Below are 23,019 nucleotides of genomic sequence, written 5' to 3' on the forward strand. Positions count from 1 at the left end.
TCACAGATTTGTAGCAAGTATACACTATAACATCTAACTATATAAACTCGTCACAGATCAGTAGCTAGTATACACTATAACATCTAACTATAATTTATAAACTCGTCACATATTGGTAACTAGTATACACTATAACATCTAACTATAATTTATTAACTCGTCACAGATTGGTAACTAGTATACACTATTACATCTGACTATAATTTATAAACCCGTCACAGATTGATAATCAGTTTAATGTTCTCAGTGTTAACATGGCGTCATGTTTTGAATGAATCCCCGCTCCTGTTTGATTTTGTAATATTAATATACAGCACGTACACAGTCACGTTTGGTACTGAGTCAGAGTTCGTGGATTTTATAAAACATGTTGGCGTTAATCACAGTAATTTTTACTCCTAATCTTCTCCTTACGTGGCCCAACCAATAAATATATTTTTAGCATCCATCACTCGTGCTGTCCTCGAAACATGAATACAATCATAGTTGGGCATGTTGTACTGGACCGTACCATTCTAATCTGTATATAGTTGTAAAGCATAAGTACGATTCCATAGAGCCATACGCCCACCATGGCTAGTGCCCCCCACAATGCAAGTGTCCTATATATTACAGGTAATTCAAGCCCATATGATACCGACTATATATTACAGGTAATACAAGCCTATATGATACCCGACTATATAATACAGGTAACACAAGCCCATATGACACCCGACTATATATTACAGGTAATACAAGCCCATATGATACCTGACTATATATTACAGGTAATACAAGCTCATATGATACCGACTATATATTACAGGTAATACAAGACTATATGATACCGACTATATATTACAGGTAATACAAGCCCATATGATACCGACTATATATTACAGGTAACACAAACCTATATGATACCGACTATATATTACAGGTAATACAAGCCCATATGACACCGACTATATATTACAGGTAATACAAGCCCATATCATACCCGACTATATATTACAGGTAATACAAGCCCATATGATACCGACTATATATTACAGGTAATACAAGCCCATATCATACCCGACTATATATTACAGGTAATACAAGTCAAAATGATACCGACAATATATTACAGGTAATACAAGCCCATATGACACCCGACTATATATTACAGGTAATACAAGCCCATATCATACCCGACTATATATTACAGGTAATACAAGCCCATATGACACCCGACTATATATTACAGGTAATACAAGCCTATATGATACCGACTATATATTACAGGTAATACAAGCCCATGTGATACCGACTATATATTACAGGTAATACAAGCTAATATGATACTGACTATATATTACAGGTAATACAAGCCTATATGATACCGACTACATATTACAGGTAATACAAGCCCATATGATACTGACTATATATTACAGGTAATACAAGCCCATATGATACCCGACTATATATTACAGGTAATACAAGTCAAAATGATACCGACTATATATTACAGGTAATACAAGCCCATATGACACCCGACTATATATTACAGGTAATACAAGCCCATATCATACCCGACTATATATTACAGGTAATACAAGCCCATATGACACCCGACTATATATTACAGGTAATACAACCTATATGATACCGACTATATATTACAGGTAATACAAGCCTATATGATACCGACTATATATTACAGGTAACACAAGCCCATATGATACCGACTATATATTACAGGTAATACAAGCCCATATCATACCCGACTATATATTACAGGTAATACAAGCCCATATGATACCGACTATATATTACAGGTAACACAAGCCCATATGATACCCGACTATATATTACAGGTAACACAACCTCATATGACACCCGACTATATATTACAGGTAATACAAGCCTATATGATACCCGACTATATAATACAGGTAACACAAGCCCATATGACACCCGACTATATATTACAGGTAATACAAGCCCATATGATACCTGACTATATATTACAGGTAATACAAGCTCATATGATACCGACTATATATTACAGGTAATACAAGACTATATGATACCGACTATATATTACAGGTAATACAAGCCCATATGATACCGACTATATATTACAGGTAACACAAACCTATATGATACCGACTATATATTACAGGTAATACAAGCCCATATGACACCGACTATATATTACAGGTAATACAAGCCCATATCATACCCGACTATATATTACAGGTAATACAAGCCCATATGATACCGACTATATATTACAGGTAATACAAGCCCATATCATACCCGACTATATATTACAGGTAATACAAGTCAAAATGATACCGACAATATATTACAGGTAATACAAGCCCATATGACACCCGACTATATATTACAGGTAATACAAGCCCATATCATACCCGACTATATATTACAGGTAATACAAGCCCATATGACACCCGACTATATATTACAGGTAATACAAGCCTATATGATACCGACTATATATTACAGGTAATACAAGCCTATATGATACCGACTATATATTACAGGTAATACAAGCTAATATGATACCGACTATATATTACAGGTAACACAAGCTCATATGATACCGACTATATATTACAGGTAATACAAGCTAATATGATACCGACTATATATTACAGGTAATACAAGCCTATATGATACCGACTACATATTACAGGTAATACAAGCCCATATGATACTGACTATATATTACAGGTAATACAAGCCCATATGATACCCGACTATATATTACAGGTAATACAAGTCAAAATGATACCGACTATATATTACAGGTAATACAAGCCCATATGACACCCGACTATATATTACAGGTAATACAAGCCCATATCATACCCGACTATATATTACAGGTAATACAAGCCCATATGACACCCGACTATATATTACAGGTAATACAAGCCTATATGATACCGACTATATATTACAGGTAATACAAGCCTATATGATACCGACTATATATTACAGGTAATACAAGCTAATATGATACCGACTTTATATTACAGGTAACACAAGCTCATATGATACCGACTATATATTACAGGTAATACAAGCTAATATGATACCGACTATATATTACAGGTAATACAAGCTCATATGATACCGACTATATATTACAGGTAATACAAGCTCATATGATTCCGACTATATATTACAGGTAACACAAGCCCATATGATACCGACTATATATTACAGGTAATACAAGCCCATATGATACCGACTATATATTACAGGTAACACAAGCCTATATGATACCGACTATATATTACAGGTAATACAAGCCCATATGATACCGACTATATATTACAGGTAATACAAGCCCATGTGACACCAGACTATATAGTACAGGTAATACAAGCCCATATGATACCGACTATATATTACAGGTAATACAAGCCTATATGACACCGACTATATATTACAGGTAATACAAGCCTATATGACACCGACTATATATTACAGGTAATACAAGCCTATATGATACCGACTATATATTACAGGTAACACAAGCCCATATGACACCCGACTATATATTACAGGTAACACAAGCCCATATGACACCCGACTATATATTACAGGTAACACAAGCTCATATGACACCCGACTATATATTACAGGTAATACAAGCCCATATGATACCCGACTATATATTACAGGTAATACAAGCCCATATGACACCCGACTATATATTACAGGTAATACAAGCCCATATGATACCTGACTATATATTACAGGTAATACAAGCCCATATGATACCGACTATATATTACAGGTAATACAAGCCAATATCATACCGACTATATATTACAGGTAACACAAGCCTATATGACACCCGACTATATATTACAGGTAATACAAGCCTATATGATACTGACTATATATTACAGGTAATACAAGCCCATATGACACCCGACTATATATTACAGGTAAAACAAGCCCATATCATACCCGACTATATATTACAGGTAATACAAGCCCATATGATACCGACTATATATTACAGGTAACACAAGCCCATATGATACCGACTATATATTACAGGTAATACAAGCTCATATGATACCGACTATATATTACAGGTAATACAAGCCCATGTGATACCGACTATATATTACAGGTAATACAAGCCCATATGACACCCGACTATATATTACAGGTAATACAAGCCCACATCATACCCGACTATATATTACAGGTAATACAAGCTCATATGACACCCGACTATATATTACAGGTAATACAAGCCCATATGATACCGACTATATATTACAGGTAATACAAGCCCATATCATACCCGACTATATATTACAGGTAATACAAGCCAATATGATACCCGACTATATATTACAGGTAATACAAGCCCATGTGACACCCGACTATATAGTACAGGTAATACAAGCCAATATGACACCCGACTAAATATAAGAGGTAATACAAGCCAATATGACACCGACTATATATTACAGGTAATACAAGCCTATATGACACCGACTATATATTACAGGTAATACAAGCCTATATGACACCGACTATATATTACAGGTAATACAAGCCTATATGATACCGACTATATATTACAGGTAACACAAGCCCATATGACACCCGACTATATATTACAGGTAACACAAGCCCATACGATACCGACTATATATTACAGGTAATACAAGCCAATATGATACCCGACTATATATTACAGGTAATACAAGCTCATATGATACCGACTATATATTACAGGTAACACAAGCCTATATAACACCCGACTATATATTACAAGTAATACAAGCCCATATCATACCCGACTACATGTATATATTAGAGGTAATACAAGTCAAAATGATACCGACTATATATTACAGGTAATACAAGCCTATATGATACCGACTATATATTACAGGTAACACAAGCCCATATGACACCCGACTATATATTACAGGTAATACAAGCCCATATGACACCCGACTATATATTACAGGTAACACAAGCCCATATGACACTATTACAGGTAACACAAGCCCATATGACACCCGACTATATATTACAGGTAACACAAGCCCATATGACACCCGACTATATATTACAGGTAACACAAGCCTATATGACACCCGACTATATATTACAAGTAATACAAGCCCATATCATACCCGACTATATATTAGAGGTAATACAAGTCAAAATGATACCGACTATATATTACAGGTAATACAAGCCCGTATGACACCCGACTATATATTACAGGTAATACAAGTCAAAATGATACCCGACTATACATACAAACTGTATGTTACAGGTAATACAAGCCCATATGATACCAGACTATATCCAGTTTCTGCCCAGCAGAGGAACAGTTCTCCCGAGATTGGCCACAGCAGGAGCTGTCAAGTATGAAAGGAGAAATGGAGAATGTATGTACTGTATATTATTTCCTTTTTGTGATTGGTAGTGAGCGACATTGAATCTGTCATCATCGAATGTCGATACAGGGAGATAAATGAAGGATAGGAAAGTGAATTCCGTAAATGTTAGGATTTGTAGATCGTCTTTTGTCTCTACAATGTCCTCTGGGGAAATATTCATGAACACAAATCTCGATATAAACTGTCGAGTTGTATTTATCAAAATGTTGTATATATAACTTAACACTAACTGATGCTTATTTGTAGAATTGGATATAACATACATAGTTTAGTGGTAATCTTATTTTAGCGTATTTCGCTCTTGAAGCACTAGATTAGGATTGCTCTAGTTACATGTTCTATGTGCTATTCCTACAGAAAATATAAAACGCGTGAATTCTTCATTGCGCTAATTTGTTATAATTTGAAAATACGCGAAAATTTGAGTTCGCCAAAATGAATACGATTACAGTAGTTAGCGAGGGGTAACATCTTCGACAGTACGTATACTGTGATGGTTGGACAAATATTATATCGTCAGGCGAAGGACAGGCGTGTTTGAGTTGTATGTAAAATGTATGTGGGATAAAGGTGTGTGTGACTTAATATGTATGTGGGATAAAGGGGTTATTAACTCAACAATATTACCTTATTTCATTGTACTGACAGTGTATGTGATGGTTTTATTGTACTAACAGTGTATGTGATTGTTTTATTGTACTGACAGTGTATGTGATGGTTTTATTGTACTGACACTGTATGTGATGGTTTTATTGTACTGACTAGTGTATGTGATGGTTTTATTGTACTGACACTGTATGTGATGGTTTTATTGTACTGACACTGTATGTGATGGTTTTATTGTACTGACAGTGTATGTGATGGTTTTATTGTACTGACAGTGTATGTGATGGTTTTATTGTACTGACAGTGTATGTGATGGTTTTATTGTACTAACAGTGTATGTGATGGTTGTATTGTACTGACACTGTATGTGATGGTTTTATTGTACTGACAGTGTATGTGATGGTTTTATTGTACTGACACTGTATGTGATGGTTTTATTGTACTGACACTGTATGTGATGGTTTTATTGTACTGACAGTGTATGTGATGGTTTTATTGTACTGACAGTGTATGTGATGGTTTTATTGTACTGACACTGTATGTGATGGTTTTATTGTACTGACAGTGTATGTGATGGTTTTATTGTACTGACAGTGTATGTGATGGTTTTATTGTACTGACACTGTATGTGATGGTTTTATTGTACTGACACTGTATGTGATGGTTTTATTGTACTGACAGTGTATGTGATGGTTTTATTGTACTGACAGTGTATGTGATGGTTTTATTGTACTGACAGTGTATGTGATGGTTTTATTGTACTGACAGTGTATGTGATGGTTTTATTGTACTGACAGTGTATGTGATGGTTTTATTGTACTGACAGTGTATGTGATGGTTTTATTGTACTGACAGTGTATGTGATGGTTTTATTGTACTGACAGTGTATGTGATGGTTTTATTGTACTAACAGTGTATGTGATGGTTTTATTGTACTGACAGTGTATGTGATGGTTTTATTGTACTGACAGTGTATGTGATGGTTTTATTGTACTGACAGTGTATGTGATGGTTGTATTGTACTGACAGTGTATGTGATGGTTTTATTGTACTGACAGTGTATGTGATGGTTTTATTGTACTGACAGTGTATGTGATGGTTTTATTGTACTGACACTGTATGTGATGGTTTTATTGTACTGACAGTGTATGTGATGGTTTTATTGTACTGACAGTGTATGTGATGGTTTTATTGTACTGACAGTGTATGTGATGGTTTTATTGTACTGACAGTGTATGTGATGGTTTATTGTACTGACAGTGTATGTGATGGTTTTATTGTACTGACAGTGTATGTGATGGTTTTATTGTACTGACAGTGTATGTGATGGTTTTATTGTACTGACAGTGTATGTGATGGTTTTATTGTACTGACAGTGTATGTGATGGTTTTATTGTACTGACAGTGTATGTGATGGTTTTATTGTACTGACAGTGTATGTGATGGTTTTATTGTACTGACAGTGTATGTGATGGTTTTATTGTACTGACACTGTATGTGATGGTTTTATTGTACTGACAGTGTATGTGATGGTTTTATTGTACTGACAGTGTATGTGATGGTTTTATTGTACTGACAGTGTATGTGATGGTTTTATTGTACTGACAGTGTATGTGATGGTTTTATTGTACTGACAGTGTATGTGATGGTTTTATTGTACTGACACTGTATGTGATGGTTTTATTGTACTGACAGTGTATGTGATGGTTTTATTGTACTGACAGTGTATGTGATGGTTTTATTGTACTGACAGTGTATGTGATGGTTTTATTGTACTGACAGTGTATGTGATGGTTTTATTGTACTGACAGTGTATGTGATGGTTTTATTGTACTGACAGTGTATGTGATGGTTTTATTGTACTGACAGTGTATGTGATGGTTTTATTGTACTGACAGTGTATGTGATGGTTTTATTGTACTGACAGTGTATGTGATGGTTTTATTGTACTGACAGTGTATGTGATGGACTGACAGTGTATGTGATGGTTTTATTGTACTGACAGTGTATGTGATGGTTTTATTGTACTGACACTGTATGTGATGGTTTTATTGTACTGACACTGTATGTGATGGTTTTATTGTACTGACAGTGTATGTGATGGTTTTATTGTACTGACAGTGTATGTGATGGTTTTATTGTACTGACAGTGTATGTGATGGTTTTATTGTACTGACAGTGTATGTGATGGTTTTATTGTACTGACAGTGTATGTGATGGTTTTATTGTACTGACAGTGTATGTGATGGTTTTATTGTACTGACAGTGTATGTGATGGTTTTATTGTACTGACAGTGTATGTGATGGTTTTATTGTACTGACAGTGTATGTGATGGTTTTATTGTACTGACAGTGTATGTGATGGTTTTATTGTACTGACACGTGTATGTGATGGTTTTATTGTACTGACACTGTATGTGATGGTTTTATTGTACTGACAGTGTATGTGATGGTTTTATTGTACTGACAGTGTATGTGATGGTTTTATTGTACTGACAGTGTATGTGATGGTTTTATTGTACTGACAGTGTATGTGATGGTTTTATTGTACTGACAGTGTATGTGATGGTTTTATTGTACTGACAGTGTATGTGATGGTTTTATTGTACTGACAGTGTATGTGATGGTTTTATTGTACTGACAGTGTATGTGATGGTTTTATTGTACTGACAGTGTATGTGATGGTTTTATTGTACTGACAGTGTATGTGATGGTTTTATTGTACTGACAGTGTATGTGATGGTTTTATTGTACTGACAGTGTATGTGATGGTTTTATTGTACTGACAGTGTATGTGATGGTTTTATTGTACTGACACTGTATGTGATGGTTTTATTGTACTGACACTGTATGTGATGGTTTTATTGTACTGACAGTGTATGTGATGGTTTTATTGTACTGACACTGTATGTGATGGTTTTATTGTACTGACAGTGTATGTGATGGTTTTATTGTACTGACACTGTATGTGATGGTTTTATTGTACTGACAGTGTATGTGATGGTTGTATTGTACTGACAGTGTATGTGATGGTTTTATTGTACTGACACTGTATGTGATGGTTTTATTGTACTGACACTGTATGTGATGGTTTTATTGTACTGACACTGTATGTGATGGTTTTATTGTACTGACACGGTATGTGATGGTTTTATTGTACTGACACTGTATGTGATGGTTTTATTGTACTGACACTGTATGTGATGGTTTTATTGTACTGACAGTGTATGTGATGGTTTTATTGTACTGACAGTGTATGTGATGGTTTTATTGTACTGACAGTGTATGTGATGGTTTTATTGTACTGACACTGTATGTGATGGTTTTATTGTACTGACAGTGTATGTGATGGTTTTATTGTACTGACAGTGTATGTGATGGTTTTATTGTACTGACACTGTATGTGATGGTTTTATTGTACTGACACTGTATGTGATGGTTTTATTGTACTGACAGTGTATGTGATGGTTTTATTGTACTGGCAGTGTATGTGATGGTTGTATTGTACTGACAGTGTATGTGATGGTTTTATTGTACTGGCACTGTATGTGATGGTTGTATTGTACTGACAGTGTATGTGATGGTTGTATTGTACTGACAGTGTATGTGATGGTTGTATTGTACTGACAGTGTATGTGATGGTTTTATTGTACTGACAGTGTATGTGATGAACAACAAAGTTCGAGCCAGAGTGGTGGAAGCCAACATCCCTGTGTCTAACGGAGTAATACACGTAATAGACAACCTCCTGTACTTCGTCTACATGAACATAGTCCAGAAACTGAAGGAAATGTCGGAAACCAGGTAAGATGTTGTCTGGGGACTGAAGGAAATGTCGGAGACAAGGTAAGATGTTGTCTGGGGACTGAAGGAAATGTCGGAGACAAGGTAAGATGTTGTCTGGGGACTGAAGGAAATGTCGGAGACAAGGTAAGATGTTGTCTGGGGACTGAAGGAAATGTCGGAGACAAGGTAAGATGTTGTCTGGGGACTGAAGGAAATGTCGGAGACAAGGTAAGATGTTGTCTGGGGACTGAAGGAAATGTCGGAGACAAGGTAAGATGTTGTCTGGGGACTGAAGGAAATGTCGGAGACAAGGTAAGATGGTGTCTGGGGACTGAAGGAAATGTCGGAGACAAGGTAAGATGATGTCCGGGAACTGAAGGAAATGTCGGAGACAAGGTAAGATGATGTCCGCGGACTGAAGGAAATGTCGGAGACAAGGTAAGATGATGTCCAGAAACTGAAGGAAATGTCGGAGACAAGGTAAGATGGTGTCTGGGGACTGAGGAAAATGTCGGAGACAAGGTAAGATGTTGTCCGGGAACTGAAGGAAATGTCGGAGACAAGGTAAGATGATGTCCGCGGACTGAAGGAAATGTCGGAGACAAGGTAAGATGGTGTCCAGAAACTGAAGGAAATGTCGGAGACAAGGTAAGATGGTGTCCGGGGACTGAAGGAAATGTCAGAGACAAGGTAAGATGTTGTCTAGGGACTGAAGGAAATGTCGGAGACAAGGTAAGATGTTGTCTGGGGACTGAAGGAAATGTCGGAGACAAGGTAAGATGGTGTCTGGGGACTGAAGGAAATGTCGGAGACAAGGTAAGATTATGTCCGGGAACTGAAGGAAATGTCGGAGACAAGGTAAGATGATGTCCGCGGACTGAAGGAAATGTCGGAGACAAGGTAAGATGGTGTCCAGAAACTGAAGGAAATGTCGGAGACAAGGTAAGATGGTGTCTGGGGACTGAGGGAAATGTCGGAGACAAGGTAAGATGGTGTCCGGGGACTGAAGGAAATGTCAGAGACAAGGTAAGATGTTGTCTAGGGACTGAAGGAAATGTCGGAGACAATGTAAGATGGTGTCCGCGGACTGAAGGAAATGTCGGAGACAAGGTAAGATGTTGTCCAGGGACTGAAGGAAATGTCGAAGACAAGGAAAGATGGTGTCCGCGGACTGAAGGAAATGTCGGAGACAAGGTAAGATGTTGTCCAGGGACTGAAGGAAATGTCGGAGACAAGGTAAGATGGTGTCCGCGGACTAAAGGAAATGTCAGAGACAAGGTAAGGTGGTGTCCGGGGACTGAAGGAAATGTCGGAGACAAGGTAAGATGGTGTCCGGGGAACGAGGGAAATGTCGGAGACAAGGTAAGATGGTGTCCGGGGACTGACGAAAATGTCGGAGACAAGGTAAGAGGGTGTCTAGGGACTGAAGGAAATGTCGGAGACAAGGTAAGATGATGTCCAGGGACTGACGGAAATGTCGGAGACAAGGTAAGATGGTGTCTAGGGACTGAAGGAAATGTCGGAGACAAGGTTAGATGGTGTCTAGGGACTGAAGGAAATGTCGGAGACAAGGTAAGATGGTGTTCGGGGACTGAAGGAAATGTCGGAGACAAGGTAAGATGATGTCCGCGGACTAAAGGAAATGTCGGAGACAAGGTAAGATGGTGTCTGGGGACTGAAGGAAATGTCGGAGACAAGATAAGATGTTGTCTGGGGACTGAAGGAAATGTCAGAGACAAGGTAAGATGGTGTCCGGGGACTGAAGGAAATGTCGGAGACAAGGTAAGATGTTGTCTGGGGAGTGAAGGAAATGTCAGAGACAAGGTAAGATGGTGTCCGGGGACTGAAGGAAATGTCGGAGACAAGGTTAGATGGTGTCTAGGGACTGAAGGAAATGTCGGAGACAAGGTAAGATGGTGTTTGGGGACTGAAGGAAATGTCCGAAACAAGGTGAGATGTTTTCCAGGGATTGCCTGAAATGTCGGAAGCCAGTACTACAATTTTCGTTTACCATGTCCAAAAGCTAAGAGCTTTATCTAGATGTATGTGTAATTTTTTTGGATATTGTGTCTGTTTTTAGGAAAGCTATAGGGCTTTACCTGGACAAGCTGCCTCTTAGTACACAGGAAATGCTGAGCAGTACAGACGTCAAATTCACCGTTTTTGCACCGACGGACGAAGCCTTCGCTAAAATTCCGAGACTACAACAGGAGGAATTGTCGGCCGATCTGTCCCTCTTATCGGAGGTAAATATTACGGAATGTCTGTCCCTCTTTTCGGAGGTAAATATCACTAATTGGTCTTCATGATGAAATGTAAGTCATTTTTGGCTCAAGTGTATCTATCTCTGTTTGTGTTAAACTATGTTGACATCTTTTTGTCTTTTATTCCATCTCTATTTTGGTCCCTCTATATGTTAATGATTCTAAATACCCGTAATTCTCTTCTGGGATTGTTTACTTTTATCTCTAAAACTCCGTCAGGATGAAACACGTAGACAGGTTAGTCTTTCAGTTTTCAGTATTACTGACTATTTTCAGGTATTGGAGACCCATATCGTTCCGGATGTAGAAATAGTTGGCTACAACATTCCTCGGTACGACGTTCTTACTTCTGTCAACAACAACACGATCCGAATACTCCAAGTTAATGATGGTAAGTATATATGTAAGCATGGGCGTAATTGTTCCCTGGGAACTCCTGTTTCTATTTGCTGAATTTACGTTATTTTCAGAAGAATATAAATTCTAAATAAAAAAGTTGATCAACATCCGGGTACTCAACGTAAGCAAAGGTAGTTAAACACAGATATATACGGTATATATGAATATTTATATGAATATATATCATCTATGTGTACGGCTGTAACTTTGTCATACAGCGGTTTCTATATGAAACTACGACGTCATTTTCACGACAGCTAACTCATATTTTTTGTTACAGATGTGTTCGTAGAAGCCGGCGGAATTCAGGCTAAGGTCGAGCTGACGGACATCAAATGTACGAATGGTATCATTCATCTTATTAGCAATGTACTCCTCCTTCGGAACTTCTCTATTTGGGACGCTATTTCCGGAAATGCTCGGCTTCAGTAAGTGTTGCTTTGCCATTACATCTCATTATTGAAAAATGTGAATATGTTGTTTTTCTTTTAATTTTGGTAACGAATCCAGTGGGTCCCTTTTTCTTCCTTAAATGCAGGGACCCCTTATATGTAACAAATAGCTATCATTACGCTATACCGTTAACAAGGAAAACAGCCAATCTAATTATGAACAACATAATTGTATGCCTTAGGTACGCGTCTAATATGATATCGAAGGATCCGGAATTACAATCCATTCTGTCCGGAACGAACACAGACGACGTGAAACTGACCATGTTTATCCCCGGTGACGCTGCCATATTCAAGATTCCACAGAGAACTCGTGACTACTTCCATAGCGACCCCAGCGTGGTAACGAACGTAAGTGACATGTCAACGTGTAAATTTGGTGGTGGTGGTGGTGGTGGTGGTGGTGGTGTAGTATCTAGGCGGACACTGTTGATTGTATGCAAAATATCATCTTCACTAGCCTAGGCTTCTGATTACGTTACACTCCACGAATCCTTGGTAGATATACAGTAGTTGTCAGTTCTGGCCCTCTATCGGAGATTCGAAATTACCACCTTTTATGCATGAGATTTTCGACCAATCAAAACGAGCGTTACCGATATACTTTATCGGTGATGTTTACAGACACACATTGAGGCTTGTGTCATTTTGATGAGATGTGTGATCATTAACTTCTATCAATTGATCAAGCACTGTGAATTTCCTCCCAAAGACTGTACGTGCGTCTCTATATTTAGGTAAAATGCCATGACATTGTTGACAAGGTAGCTCTGTACTGGGCGGGCAGTTTTTGTTTACTGCGAAACCAATCCTGAATGTAAAACGCGATTTGATTGGATGCTCTGCTATTCCAGGATGTGACGGTTTAACACGACTATATCTGCCAGTGGTTGGTGGAGTGTCACGTAATCAGAAGCATTGGCTATCTTAGATGGCAAAATACATACGCAAATAAACGTTTTCATAAAAAATAGAAATAAAACAAGTGTCCAAGATTGGTTGTAGGCCGTTGCCAACTGTCTTTGATAATGATACAGCTATTGCATTTGGAATATAAAACAAATATGTGGGTGACTAATTTACTTGCTATCTTATTTACGTGTATAAGTAATTCTTTAATTAACGCGATATTATCACATGTATGCCCTCTTTCATGTAGGCTTTGAGAGGTCACCTGTTTCACGGAGAACTTCCATCGTATGACGTCACATCAATGATTGTCAAGACAACCATCGGTGGAAAAGATATAGAAATTGAGAATCGAAAAGGTATAAAGTATGAAAAACCACAGAGAAAATATATATCTGAATACCGCAAAATGTTATGTTTATTGTAGTTAAAGTCAAAATTCCTACTTGTCACGTTCACCCATTTACTAAGTAATTATTCTAAACGAAGAACTGTGAAAAGTAAGTATGACACGCACAAGAAACAGACATTGATTATAAGTGACACACATTTATATGGTATATATCGTAATAACATGGCGTTTTCATATTGTTTAGCATACCTATTGTCTGACAATGTAATACAAGATTTCTAAAAGTACTTATTTTGGCTGACAATGAGATAAAGAAAGTCTAAAGGTATGTATGTTGTCTGGCTATGAGATAAATATTGTCTTATGGTATTTGTCTTGCCCAGGATTCGTGGTGACAGGAAGTTACATTTTTGCGAAGGTTGTAGAGGAGGATATTTGGTGTTCCAATGGTGTTATACATATCATTGATGACCTACTTCACGTGCCTACGCGTAACATACTGGAGCAGATGTCACGATACACCGACCTAGAGTAAGTCACGTGATGTTTACTTGGTGAATTTATAGATAAAGATTCCATTGATTAAATTTGTCCGATGTAGGTGAACATACAAATCTTTGCTGTGATGTGGGCTACCTCAATTACAAAGGTCAAAGGTTAACGTGATTTCATTTGTCGTGATGTCGGTAAACTTCATTCCATTTGTCGTGATGTCGGTAAACGTGATGTTGTATCGTCGGTTAGCTTGTTAATTCTGTTATGATAATTGTTAATTTGATTATCTTGTACTTGATATCAGTTAACTTTATCAACAATGCAATCACTCGACTATGCGTTTTAACGTGTCAATATCCACTTATGTAAAAAAATCTTTGCTGTCATAATGATTTCAGCTGAATTTATTTGACGATATACGATTAAGATTTGAAAACTTTGTCAAAAATATCATTTAAGATGGCAAAATGATCTTTACTGAGACTTCGGGTATTTATTAAGTAACCGCCCGATAGGTTTCAGATTTCACGTGACTATCATTATCAGACAGTGGTACATTTATTAAGTAACCATTCGATAGGTTTCAGATTCCACATGACTTATCATTATCAGACAGTGGTATATCTATTCAGTAACCATTCGATAGGTTTCAGACTTCGTTCTACTCCATGCCTGATATGTCGAGTCTGGAGTCGAAGTTACGGACAGAAGATGTTTTCTTCACCGTGTTCGTCCCTGTTGATGACGCCTTTGACGCTGTACCGAGATCTCGAGCTGACAAAATGCTTCAGGATGAACCCTACATGGAGAAGGTGAGAGAACGCTGTACTGAGCTGCTGGTAAAGGGGAGATAACTCTAACTAGATGATAAGAAGACTGTCTGACTATTAAACAAGAAATATCTTTAAGATAAACGGCATAGTTTTAATGCTGGTGGTTATAATGTATAACGGCTGGTGAAATAAATGAATGAACTAATGCGCTTTAGCATGGATGTTTTAAACACAATTACAATTGTATATCAGTTTGAATAATTGTGGTGATAATAAAACTGCATTTGAATCAGGAATATAATTTTATTGATGTGTCATTTGAAAAGATACATCCATTTTTATATTCAGCTTGCATTCAATCTTAACTTTGTTTCGTTTTTAACTGCATATCTGCTTTTTGCATTTACTGCTTCATTGACCAATCACATACTTCATCTTGACCAGTAACGCTACCTGTCGCGTCATATACAGGGCCAAAAGAAAATTATGCGTCTATGCCGAAAAATGGTTAAATATTGTTTACGTTTTAAATACTGATATATACGATATTGAAGTCAAATATATTTGAATTGAAATATGGTTAATTAAATTTGAGTTCATTGCAATTACTAAATGCTTCAACAGAATGTATTTAAGGCTTCTGAAACATCGGATTTGGTTTTATTTTATTCAAGATTCTGAAAGCTCACGTTGTCCCCAATATGAGCTTGTATGCTGAAGACTTTAACGACGGCGATCTTCTGTTGGCAGAAGAGGAATTCATACACATTTTCAGAGAAGGAAAAGATGATGGTAAGGTCTACTGTAAAATATACAACGTCTCGTTCTATGATTCCACAATTCGATTGATAAGTATAAACGACTTAATAGCTTTGAGTATAAGCGGATTTATCACGCTGAATATAAACGATTGATTGGATTGAAAGTGCTATGCCTCAGTGGATTGATATAGACAACAGATAATTTGTAGTTTTTTTCAGTTTTGAAATCTTTTTTATTCATCCGTTTACATATAGTATACATACCGGTACATATATTACATGGTATAATAATACAGACATATCATTACATCAGTAAGATGTACAATACCTATTAAGTGATGAATAGAAAAAAAAAGAATTTTTTTTTTTTTTTTTTTGAATACAGAGACAAACAAACAAACAACCTTCCACTCACGCTTTCTCTCATTTTAATATATTGTGTTTAAAGGTATATAAAAAACTTTTGACTTACTTTTAAGTGATAATTTGTTGTTGATTAATGGATGAGAATTTCGCATACAAATTAATTGTCACAACATCTGTAGGTTCGTTAATGAGATATCGAAAGTGAGGTGTTTTTCCTGGTCGTAAGCGTTATGATAAACTCGAGAGAAAATATATCGAAAGTGAGATTTTTATCCTGGTCGTAAGCGTTAAGATAAACTCGAGAGGAAATATATCGAAAGTCAGATTTTTATCCTGGTCGTAAGCGTTATGATAAACTCGAGAGGAAATATATCGAAAGTGAGATTTTTATTCTGGTCGTAAGCGTTAAGATAAACTCGAAAGGAAATATATCGAAAGTGAGATTTTTATCCTGGTCGTAAGCGTTAAGATAAACTCGAGAGGAAATATATTTTCTCCCGTATTACTCATTTCCTCACTGGTCGTCTGTCTTCCTATCTGTCGCTCAAATCACCTGAGATCGTAAAGTCGACTCACTGCCTAACACCAAATAGCATTCTATACATACATGTATATCATTATCTAAGGTAAATAGCATTTTATACATACATGTATATCATTATCTAAGGTCAATTACATTTTATACATACATGTATATCATTATCTAAGGTCAATAGCATTTTATACATACATGTATATCATTATCTAAGGTCAATTACATTTTATACATACATGTATATCATTATCTAAGATCAATTACATTTTATACATACATGTATATCATTATCTAAAGTCAATAGCATTTTATATATACATGTGTATTATTATCTAAGGTCAATTACATTTTATACATACATGTATATCATTATCTAAGATCAATTACATTTTATACATACATGTATATCATTATCTAAGGTCAATTACATTTTATACATACATGTATATCATTATCTAAGGTCAATTACATTTTATACATACATGTATATCATTATCTAAGGTAAATAGCATTTTATACATACATGTATATCATTATCTAAGGTCAATTACATTTTATACATACATGTATATCATTATCTAAGGTCAATTACATTTTATACATACATGTATATCATTATCTAAGGTCAATTACATTTTATACATACATGTATATCATTATCTAAGGTCAATTACATTTTATACATACATGTATATCATTATCTAAGGTCAATTATATTTTATATATACATGTATATCATTATCTAAGGTCAATTACATTTTATATATACATGTATATTATTATCTAAGGTCAATTACATTTTATATATACATGTATATCATTATCTAAGGTCAATTACATTTTATACATACATGTATATCATTATCTAAGGTCAATTACATTTTATATATACATGTGTATTATTATCTAAGGTCAATAGCATTTTATACATACATGTATATCATTATCTAAGGTCAATAGCAATTCAGATTTAACATTCTATGTATAATGTTAACAAGTTTCTAGCATATTTCATATCTGTAAATTATATTCATTCTTATTGTAGTTGTTATCATCAATAATAACGTCAGAGCAAAAATACTGAAGAGTAACATCCGGGCTACTAACGGGAAACTACACGTGATTGATCGTTTACTGTATTTCCCGTACCTAACCGTAGCAGAAACCATGACAACGGATCCACGCTTCAGGTATAACACTGTAAACTTTAGGTATGAATTCAGTTCACATATACTCCTATATATTAGGTAATAATATCTGAATCACTGGAATCAACGCTAGAAATATATATGAAATGCTTAGTGGACATGGCCACTACCGACACTGTCTCGAGCGGTGTTTGTATATCATCTTGTCTCTCTGTTTCAGACCGTTCTATGATCTGATGTCCATCCTAGTCGAGTTCCAGTTAATGACTGACCACTCGACGATACTGTCTCGAGCGGTGTTTGTATATCATCTTGTCTCTCTGTTTCAGACCGTTCTATGATCTGATGTCCATCCTAGTCGAGTTCCAGTTAATGACTGACCACTCGACGATACTGTCTCGAGCGGTGTTTGTATATCATCTTGTCTCTATTTCAGACCGTTCCATGATCTGATGTCCATCCTAGTCGAGTTCCAGTTAATGACTGACCACTCGACGATACTGTCCTCGAGCGGTGTTTGTATATCGTCTTGTCTCTCTATTTCAGACCGTTCCATGATCTGATGTCCATCCTAGTCGAGTTCCAGTTAATGACTGACCACTCGACGATACTGTCTCGAGCGGTGTTTGTATATCGTCTTGTCTCTCTATTTCAGACCGTTCTATGATCTGATGTCCATCCTAGTCGAGTTCCAGTTAATGACAGCTGATGACCAACAACAGATGACAATATTTGTACCTAGCGCTACATTCCTTGCCTCCATATCATCTAACGAGACAAGTGCTATCTTCACTAATCCAGAAATCTTAAAAAAGGTAACTGATCAAATTTTAATTTCGTTCCAGATGAGAACGTTTAAGAAATTACCTAGCATTTCGAAGTTTATGCAACTTTATTAACGTACACTTTCTTTAAAATGTTAATACCGGTACGTCCTTTCTATGCAATATATATTTCGTAATGATAAACAGATGATGCATTTCTTTTTTGTGTCGTTTATATTATACTTGGATACGTGTGCTTTGATGATTTGGTATAGTTCATGTGTTCAGAAGTGGAAGCAGATGATGTGTGTTAGTATTTCAATATGTGTATTTAACGCTATGGTGATACATGTTTGTGTATTGATGGTATGATATATTAACAGCGTGTTTTGTCGCTATGGTGATATTTGTTAGTGTATTGACGGTTTGGTATATAAACATCCTTAGTTTTGTCGCTATGGTGATATATGAACAGCGTGTTTTTGACGGTATGGTGTTATTTGTTACTGTGTTGATGATGTTATATATAAACATTCTTAGTTTTGTCGCTATGGTGATATGTGTTACGGGTTGATGGTGTGGTATACAAACAGCATAAGTTTTGTCGCTATGGTGATATTTGTTACGGGTTGATGGTGTGGTATACAAACAGCATTAGTTGTGTCGCTATGGTGATATTTGTTACGGGTTGATGGTGTGGTATACAAACAGCATTAGTTTTGTCGCTATGGTGATATATGAACAGCGTGTGACGTGTTTTTGACGGTATGCTGTTATTTGTTGCTGTTTAGCATAAGGAGGATCTGATTCATTATCACGATTAAGCTGAACTTCCGCTTGTTTTATTTTTCAGATATTTGTCGGTCATGTCATTCCTGGCGCCAGACTTGACAGTATGTACTTGAGACAGAACTTCATCAGCGAGTACGTTTACACGGGACCAAATGCTACCTTTAAGTTCGAGGACAATAACGGAGGTAAAGCGATTAGAAAATAGTGATATCAGAACTGTGTCGATTAGTTAATATCTAGTGTCAAAAGTCCACAAACTTTGGGACTGATTTATACTGTTTTATTAAGACATTTTAGTAACTAAAAAAATTCGCTATAACAAGTAAGTACAGAAAAAATAAAATAATGATGTTTTTATCTTGCCTTGTATATAACAGAATTATGATGTCTTTATTTTGTCATTATCTTCTTCTTCTGCTGTATTCCCGGTCCATGGTTTGGTTTATTAGGGCCCCGCACGAAAGTGCCTTATAGTAATCACCATGTCCGGCCGTCTGTTTGTCATTCTGTCAGTCTGTCAGTCATCACTTTTATTTCCGTGCTATAACCTTAGGCCAGTCGAACTTAAAAAAAAACGCCATACAGTTCTTCCACATTTGAAGTGCCTGCGTGGAATTGTTCTTTTCAGCGTCAGAGTTCAAAGTTACTGTTACTATAGATAGAAACTCAGTTTTCAAGCAGTATCAAGAGTTTCCTTTGGAAGATGTAACTCCGTCGTGATAAAGTGCCTCCTTATTTAAACAGCTAACTTAGAATTGGTGTTCAGCATCAATGTTCGAAGGTCATGGTCTCGTTACTAAATAGAGTGAATAAGTCACATTTTATGCAAAATCTAGTTTATTTTGCAAGTCTTATTCAATCGTCTTTGCTTAGGATTGATTTATAAGTAATTTTCATGTATTCTCACCTGCCTCACCTTGTGGATTACACTGATGTGTGTTATAGAGGTTTTGTCACATTCTAAGTTCAAGTTTGATGTTGTTTAAAATAGGACTAAGTACCTACTGTCAAAAACATTTCATGGCCCTTCTAGAAGACCACACTGTTACAATATGAAATGTATTTGTATTGTCCTACTCTTTAGTTGTTTTCCGTTATTTCATATTCTTATAATTTCTTACTGGCTTGACCAGTTTGTCTGTTTCGATATTATGGTTCTTACAAACGTTGATGCACATGTAAGATCCACAGACCATCAATAATTTGGTGTATTCAGGTATCTACACATTGTACTATAGTATACATATTTCGGAGGCTCACAACTGTAAAACATAATTTACTAAACAGATGACTTCATGAGTATTCTCTACATCTTGTCCCCTGTGCAGGTGTTACAATCAGTGCTGGCTACAGTAACCTCCATCAACCCCTGAACATAGTGCGGGACGGTGTGGCGTGCAGTAATGGCATTTTGTATACAATAGATGGTTTCCTAAGCTGGTCATTGTTAAACATCAAACAGGAACTCGAGGCGGACATAACGCTGAAGTAAGTAACATATTTCCCATTTATTGATAGTCATGACTCTTCTACCCAGTGTCTATATATCACAGTTAATATGTTTGTATTGTTCCAAGTGTCTATGTATCACAGTTAATATGTTTGTATTGTTTCAAGTGTCTATACATCACAGTTAATATGTTTGTATTGTTTCAAGTGTCTATGTATCACAGTTAATATGTTTGTATTGTTCCAAGTGTCTATATATCACAGTTACGTAATATGTTTGTATTGTTTCAAGTGTCTATACATCAGTCAATAAGTTTGTCTTGTTTCCAATGGGAAATTTGCCGTTATAAACGTATAATGTTCATAAAAAAAAATAAAATACATTTTTTTTGCGAGGTGGAGATATACAAAGACATTTTTTGTCCATATTTTAATTTCTTTGCTTTTTCTTGTGTGATCTGTATATGAAGGATATGATCTCTGATACTGTGATAACGTGTAACTAATGGAATCTATATAAGGTATGATCTCTGATACAGTGACACCGCTCACCGTTTTATGGACTTCCTACCTGATGAGGTTGAGGACCTGTTCGCGGAGGAAGATCAGATATACACGTTATTTTTACCAGAGGAGTCTGCATTTCGAGACATTAGGACTAATTTTCACCTCAATGACACGGACAAAGAAGCGGTAAATATGTTACCAACTTTGTTATCATCATGCCCATTTATAAGTAAGTTTTTGATTTATTTTCACTAATAGGTTATTGTTATACCGCATAATTCGGGAGGGATTGTTTTAATAAATAATAAGCAGTATTTGAATATTTAACCGTGATGGAAGCATACATTAAAACGTAAATTGCCACAATATCTTGATATTATACCTTACAGTAATTGTAATGAAGTTTCATAAGTGACATATGCTACCCCCAAAAAAACAGCATGATTATGACATTTATATACATTTTACAGGTGTACAATCGTCACGTGATCAACGGTAGCGCCATCTCATTGGCTAACTTTATTCAAGCCGGGAATTCCAGTAACAATGAGACTAAACATGCCTACAACATTGTACGGGGCGAAGGTAAATATTGCTAGGACTTACAGTTCTGAATAAAACTGTTTACTACGTTGTACGGGGCAGAGGTAAATATTGCTAGGCTTTCAGTTCTGACTAAATATGTTTACAACGTTGTACGGGGCAGAGGTTAATATTGCTAGGCTTACAGTTCTGACTAAATCTGTTTACAACGTTGTACGGGATGGAGGTAAATATTGCTAAAAGCTACAGTTCTGACTAAATCTGTTTACAACGTTGTACGGAGTGAAGGTAAATATTGCTAGGACTTAATGTTCTGGATCAAAGGCGAATAAAGGTTTGTGACTGATAAACTACAGTAAAATAAAAAGTATTTTCAATCAATTACATTTCTGATGGTATTGCCAGAGATTTTGAAATAATTCTAACTGTTCAATAGTGTAAATATCTGTTGTATATTTTTAATAGATAAGTTAGAAACATTTGTTTATACATTTTGTTCTTATTTGAAGATATGTAGTGTCAATGATACTGTATAAATTGTGAGTGTTTTGTTGTTGTTTATCGATATGAAACGTTATAGTACAATGTAACTTGTGAATCTTTGTTATGTCGCATAATACTCTTAAATTTGTTAGTCTTTGGTTGTTTCACGATATGGATTATTGATAATACTG

The 23,019-nt window shown here is 36.0% G+C and overlaps 1 protein-coding gene across 2 annotated transcripts in view; it reads left to right on the plus strand.

The window, feature by feature from the left end:
• LOC117315909 (fasciclin-1-like) overlaps window positions 1-23,019 on the plus strand; it is a 113,859-nt gene that overhangs the window by 86,946 nt on the left and 3,894 nt on the right. For both annotated transcript variants that reach the window (XM_033870329.1, XM_033870330.1), the window contains exons 6-21: window positions 5,318-5,432; window positions 9,710-9,854; window positions 11,917-12,082; window positions 12,377-12,491; window positions 12,780-12,927; window positions 13,134-13,302; window positions 14,111-14,219; window positions 14,596-14,743; window positions 15,354-15,519; window positions 16,155-16,272; window positions 18,188-18,332; window positions 18,946-19,105; window positions 19,908-20,031; window positions 21,175-21,334; window positions 21,835-21,988; window positions 22,273-22,387. In XM_033870329.1, coding sequence (XP_033726220.1) covers window positions 5,318-5,432; window positions 9,710-9,854; window positions 11,917-12,082; window positions 12,377-12,491; window positions 12,780-12,927; window positions 13,134-13,302; window positions 14,111-14,219; window positions 14,596-14,743; window positions 15,354-15,519; window positions 16,155-16,272; window positions 18,188-18,332; window positions 18,946-19,105; window positions 19,908-20,031; window positions 21,175-21,334; window positions 21,835-21,988; window positions 22,273-22,387 — 2,257 coding nt within the window. The remainder of the gene's footprint in view (window positions 1-5,317; window positions 5,433-9,709; window positions 9,855-11,916; window positions 12,083-12,376; window positions 12,492-12,779; window positions 12,928-13,133; window positions 13,303-14,110; window positions 14,220-14,595; window positions 14,744-15,353; window positions 15,520-16,154; window positions 16,273-18,187; window positions 18,333-18,945; window positions 19,106-19,907; window positions 20,032-21,174; window positions 21,335-21,834; window positions 21,989-22,272; window positions 22,388-23,019) is intronic.

This window comes from Pecten maximus, chromosome 17 (assembly GCF_902652985.1).
Source record: "Pecten maximus chromosome 17, xPecMax1.1, whole genome shotgun sequence".
NCBI lineage: Eukaryota > Metazoa > Mollusca > Bivalvia > Pectinida > Pectinidae > Pecten > Pecten maximus.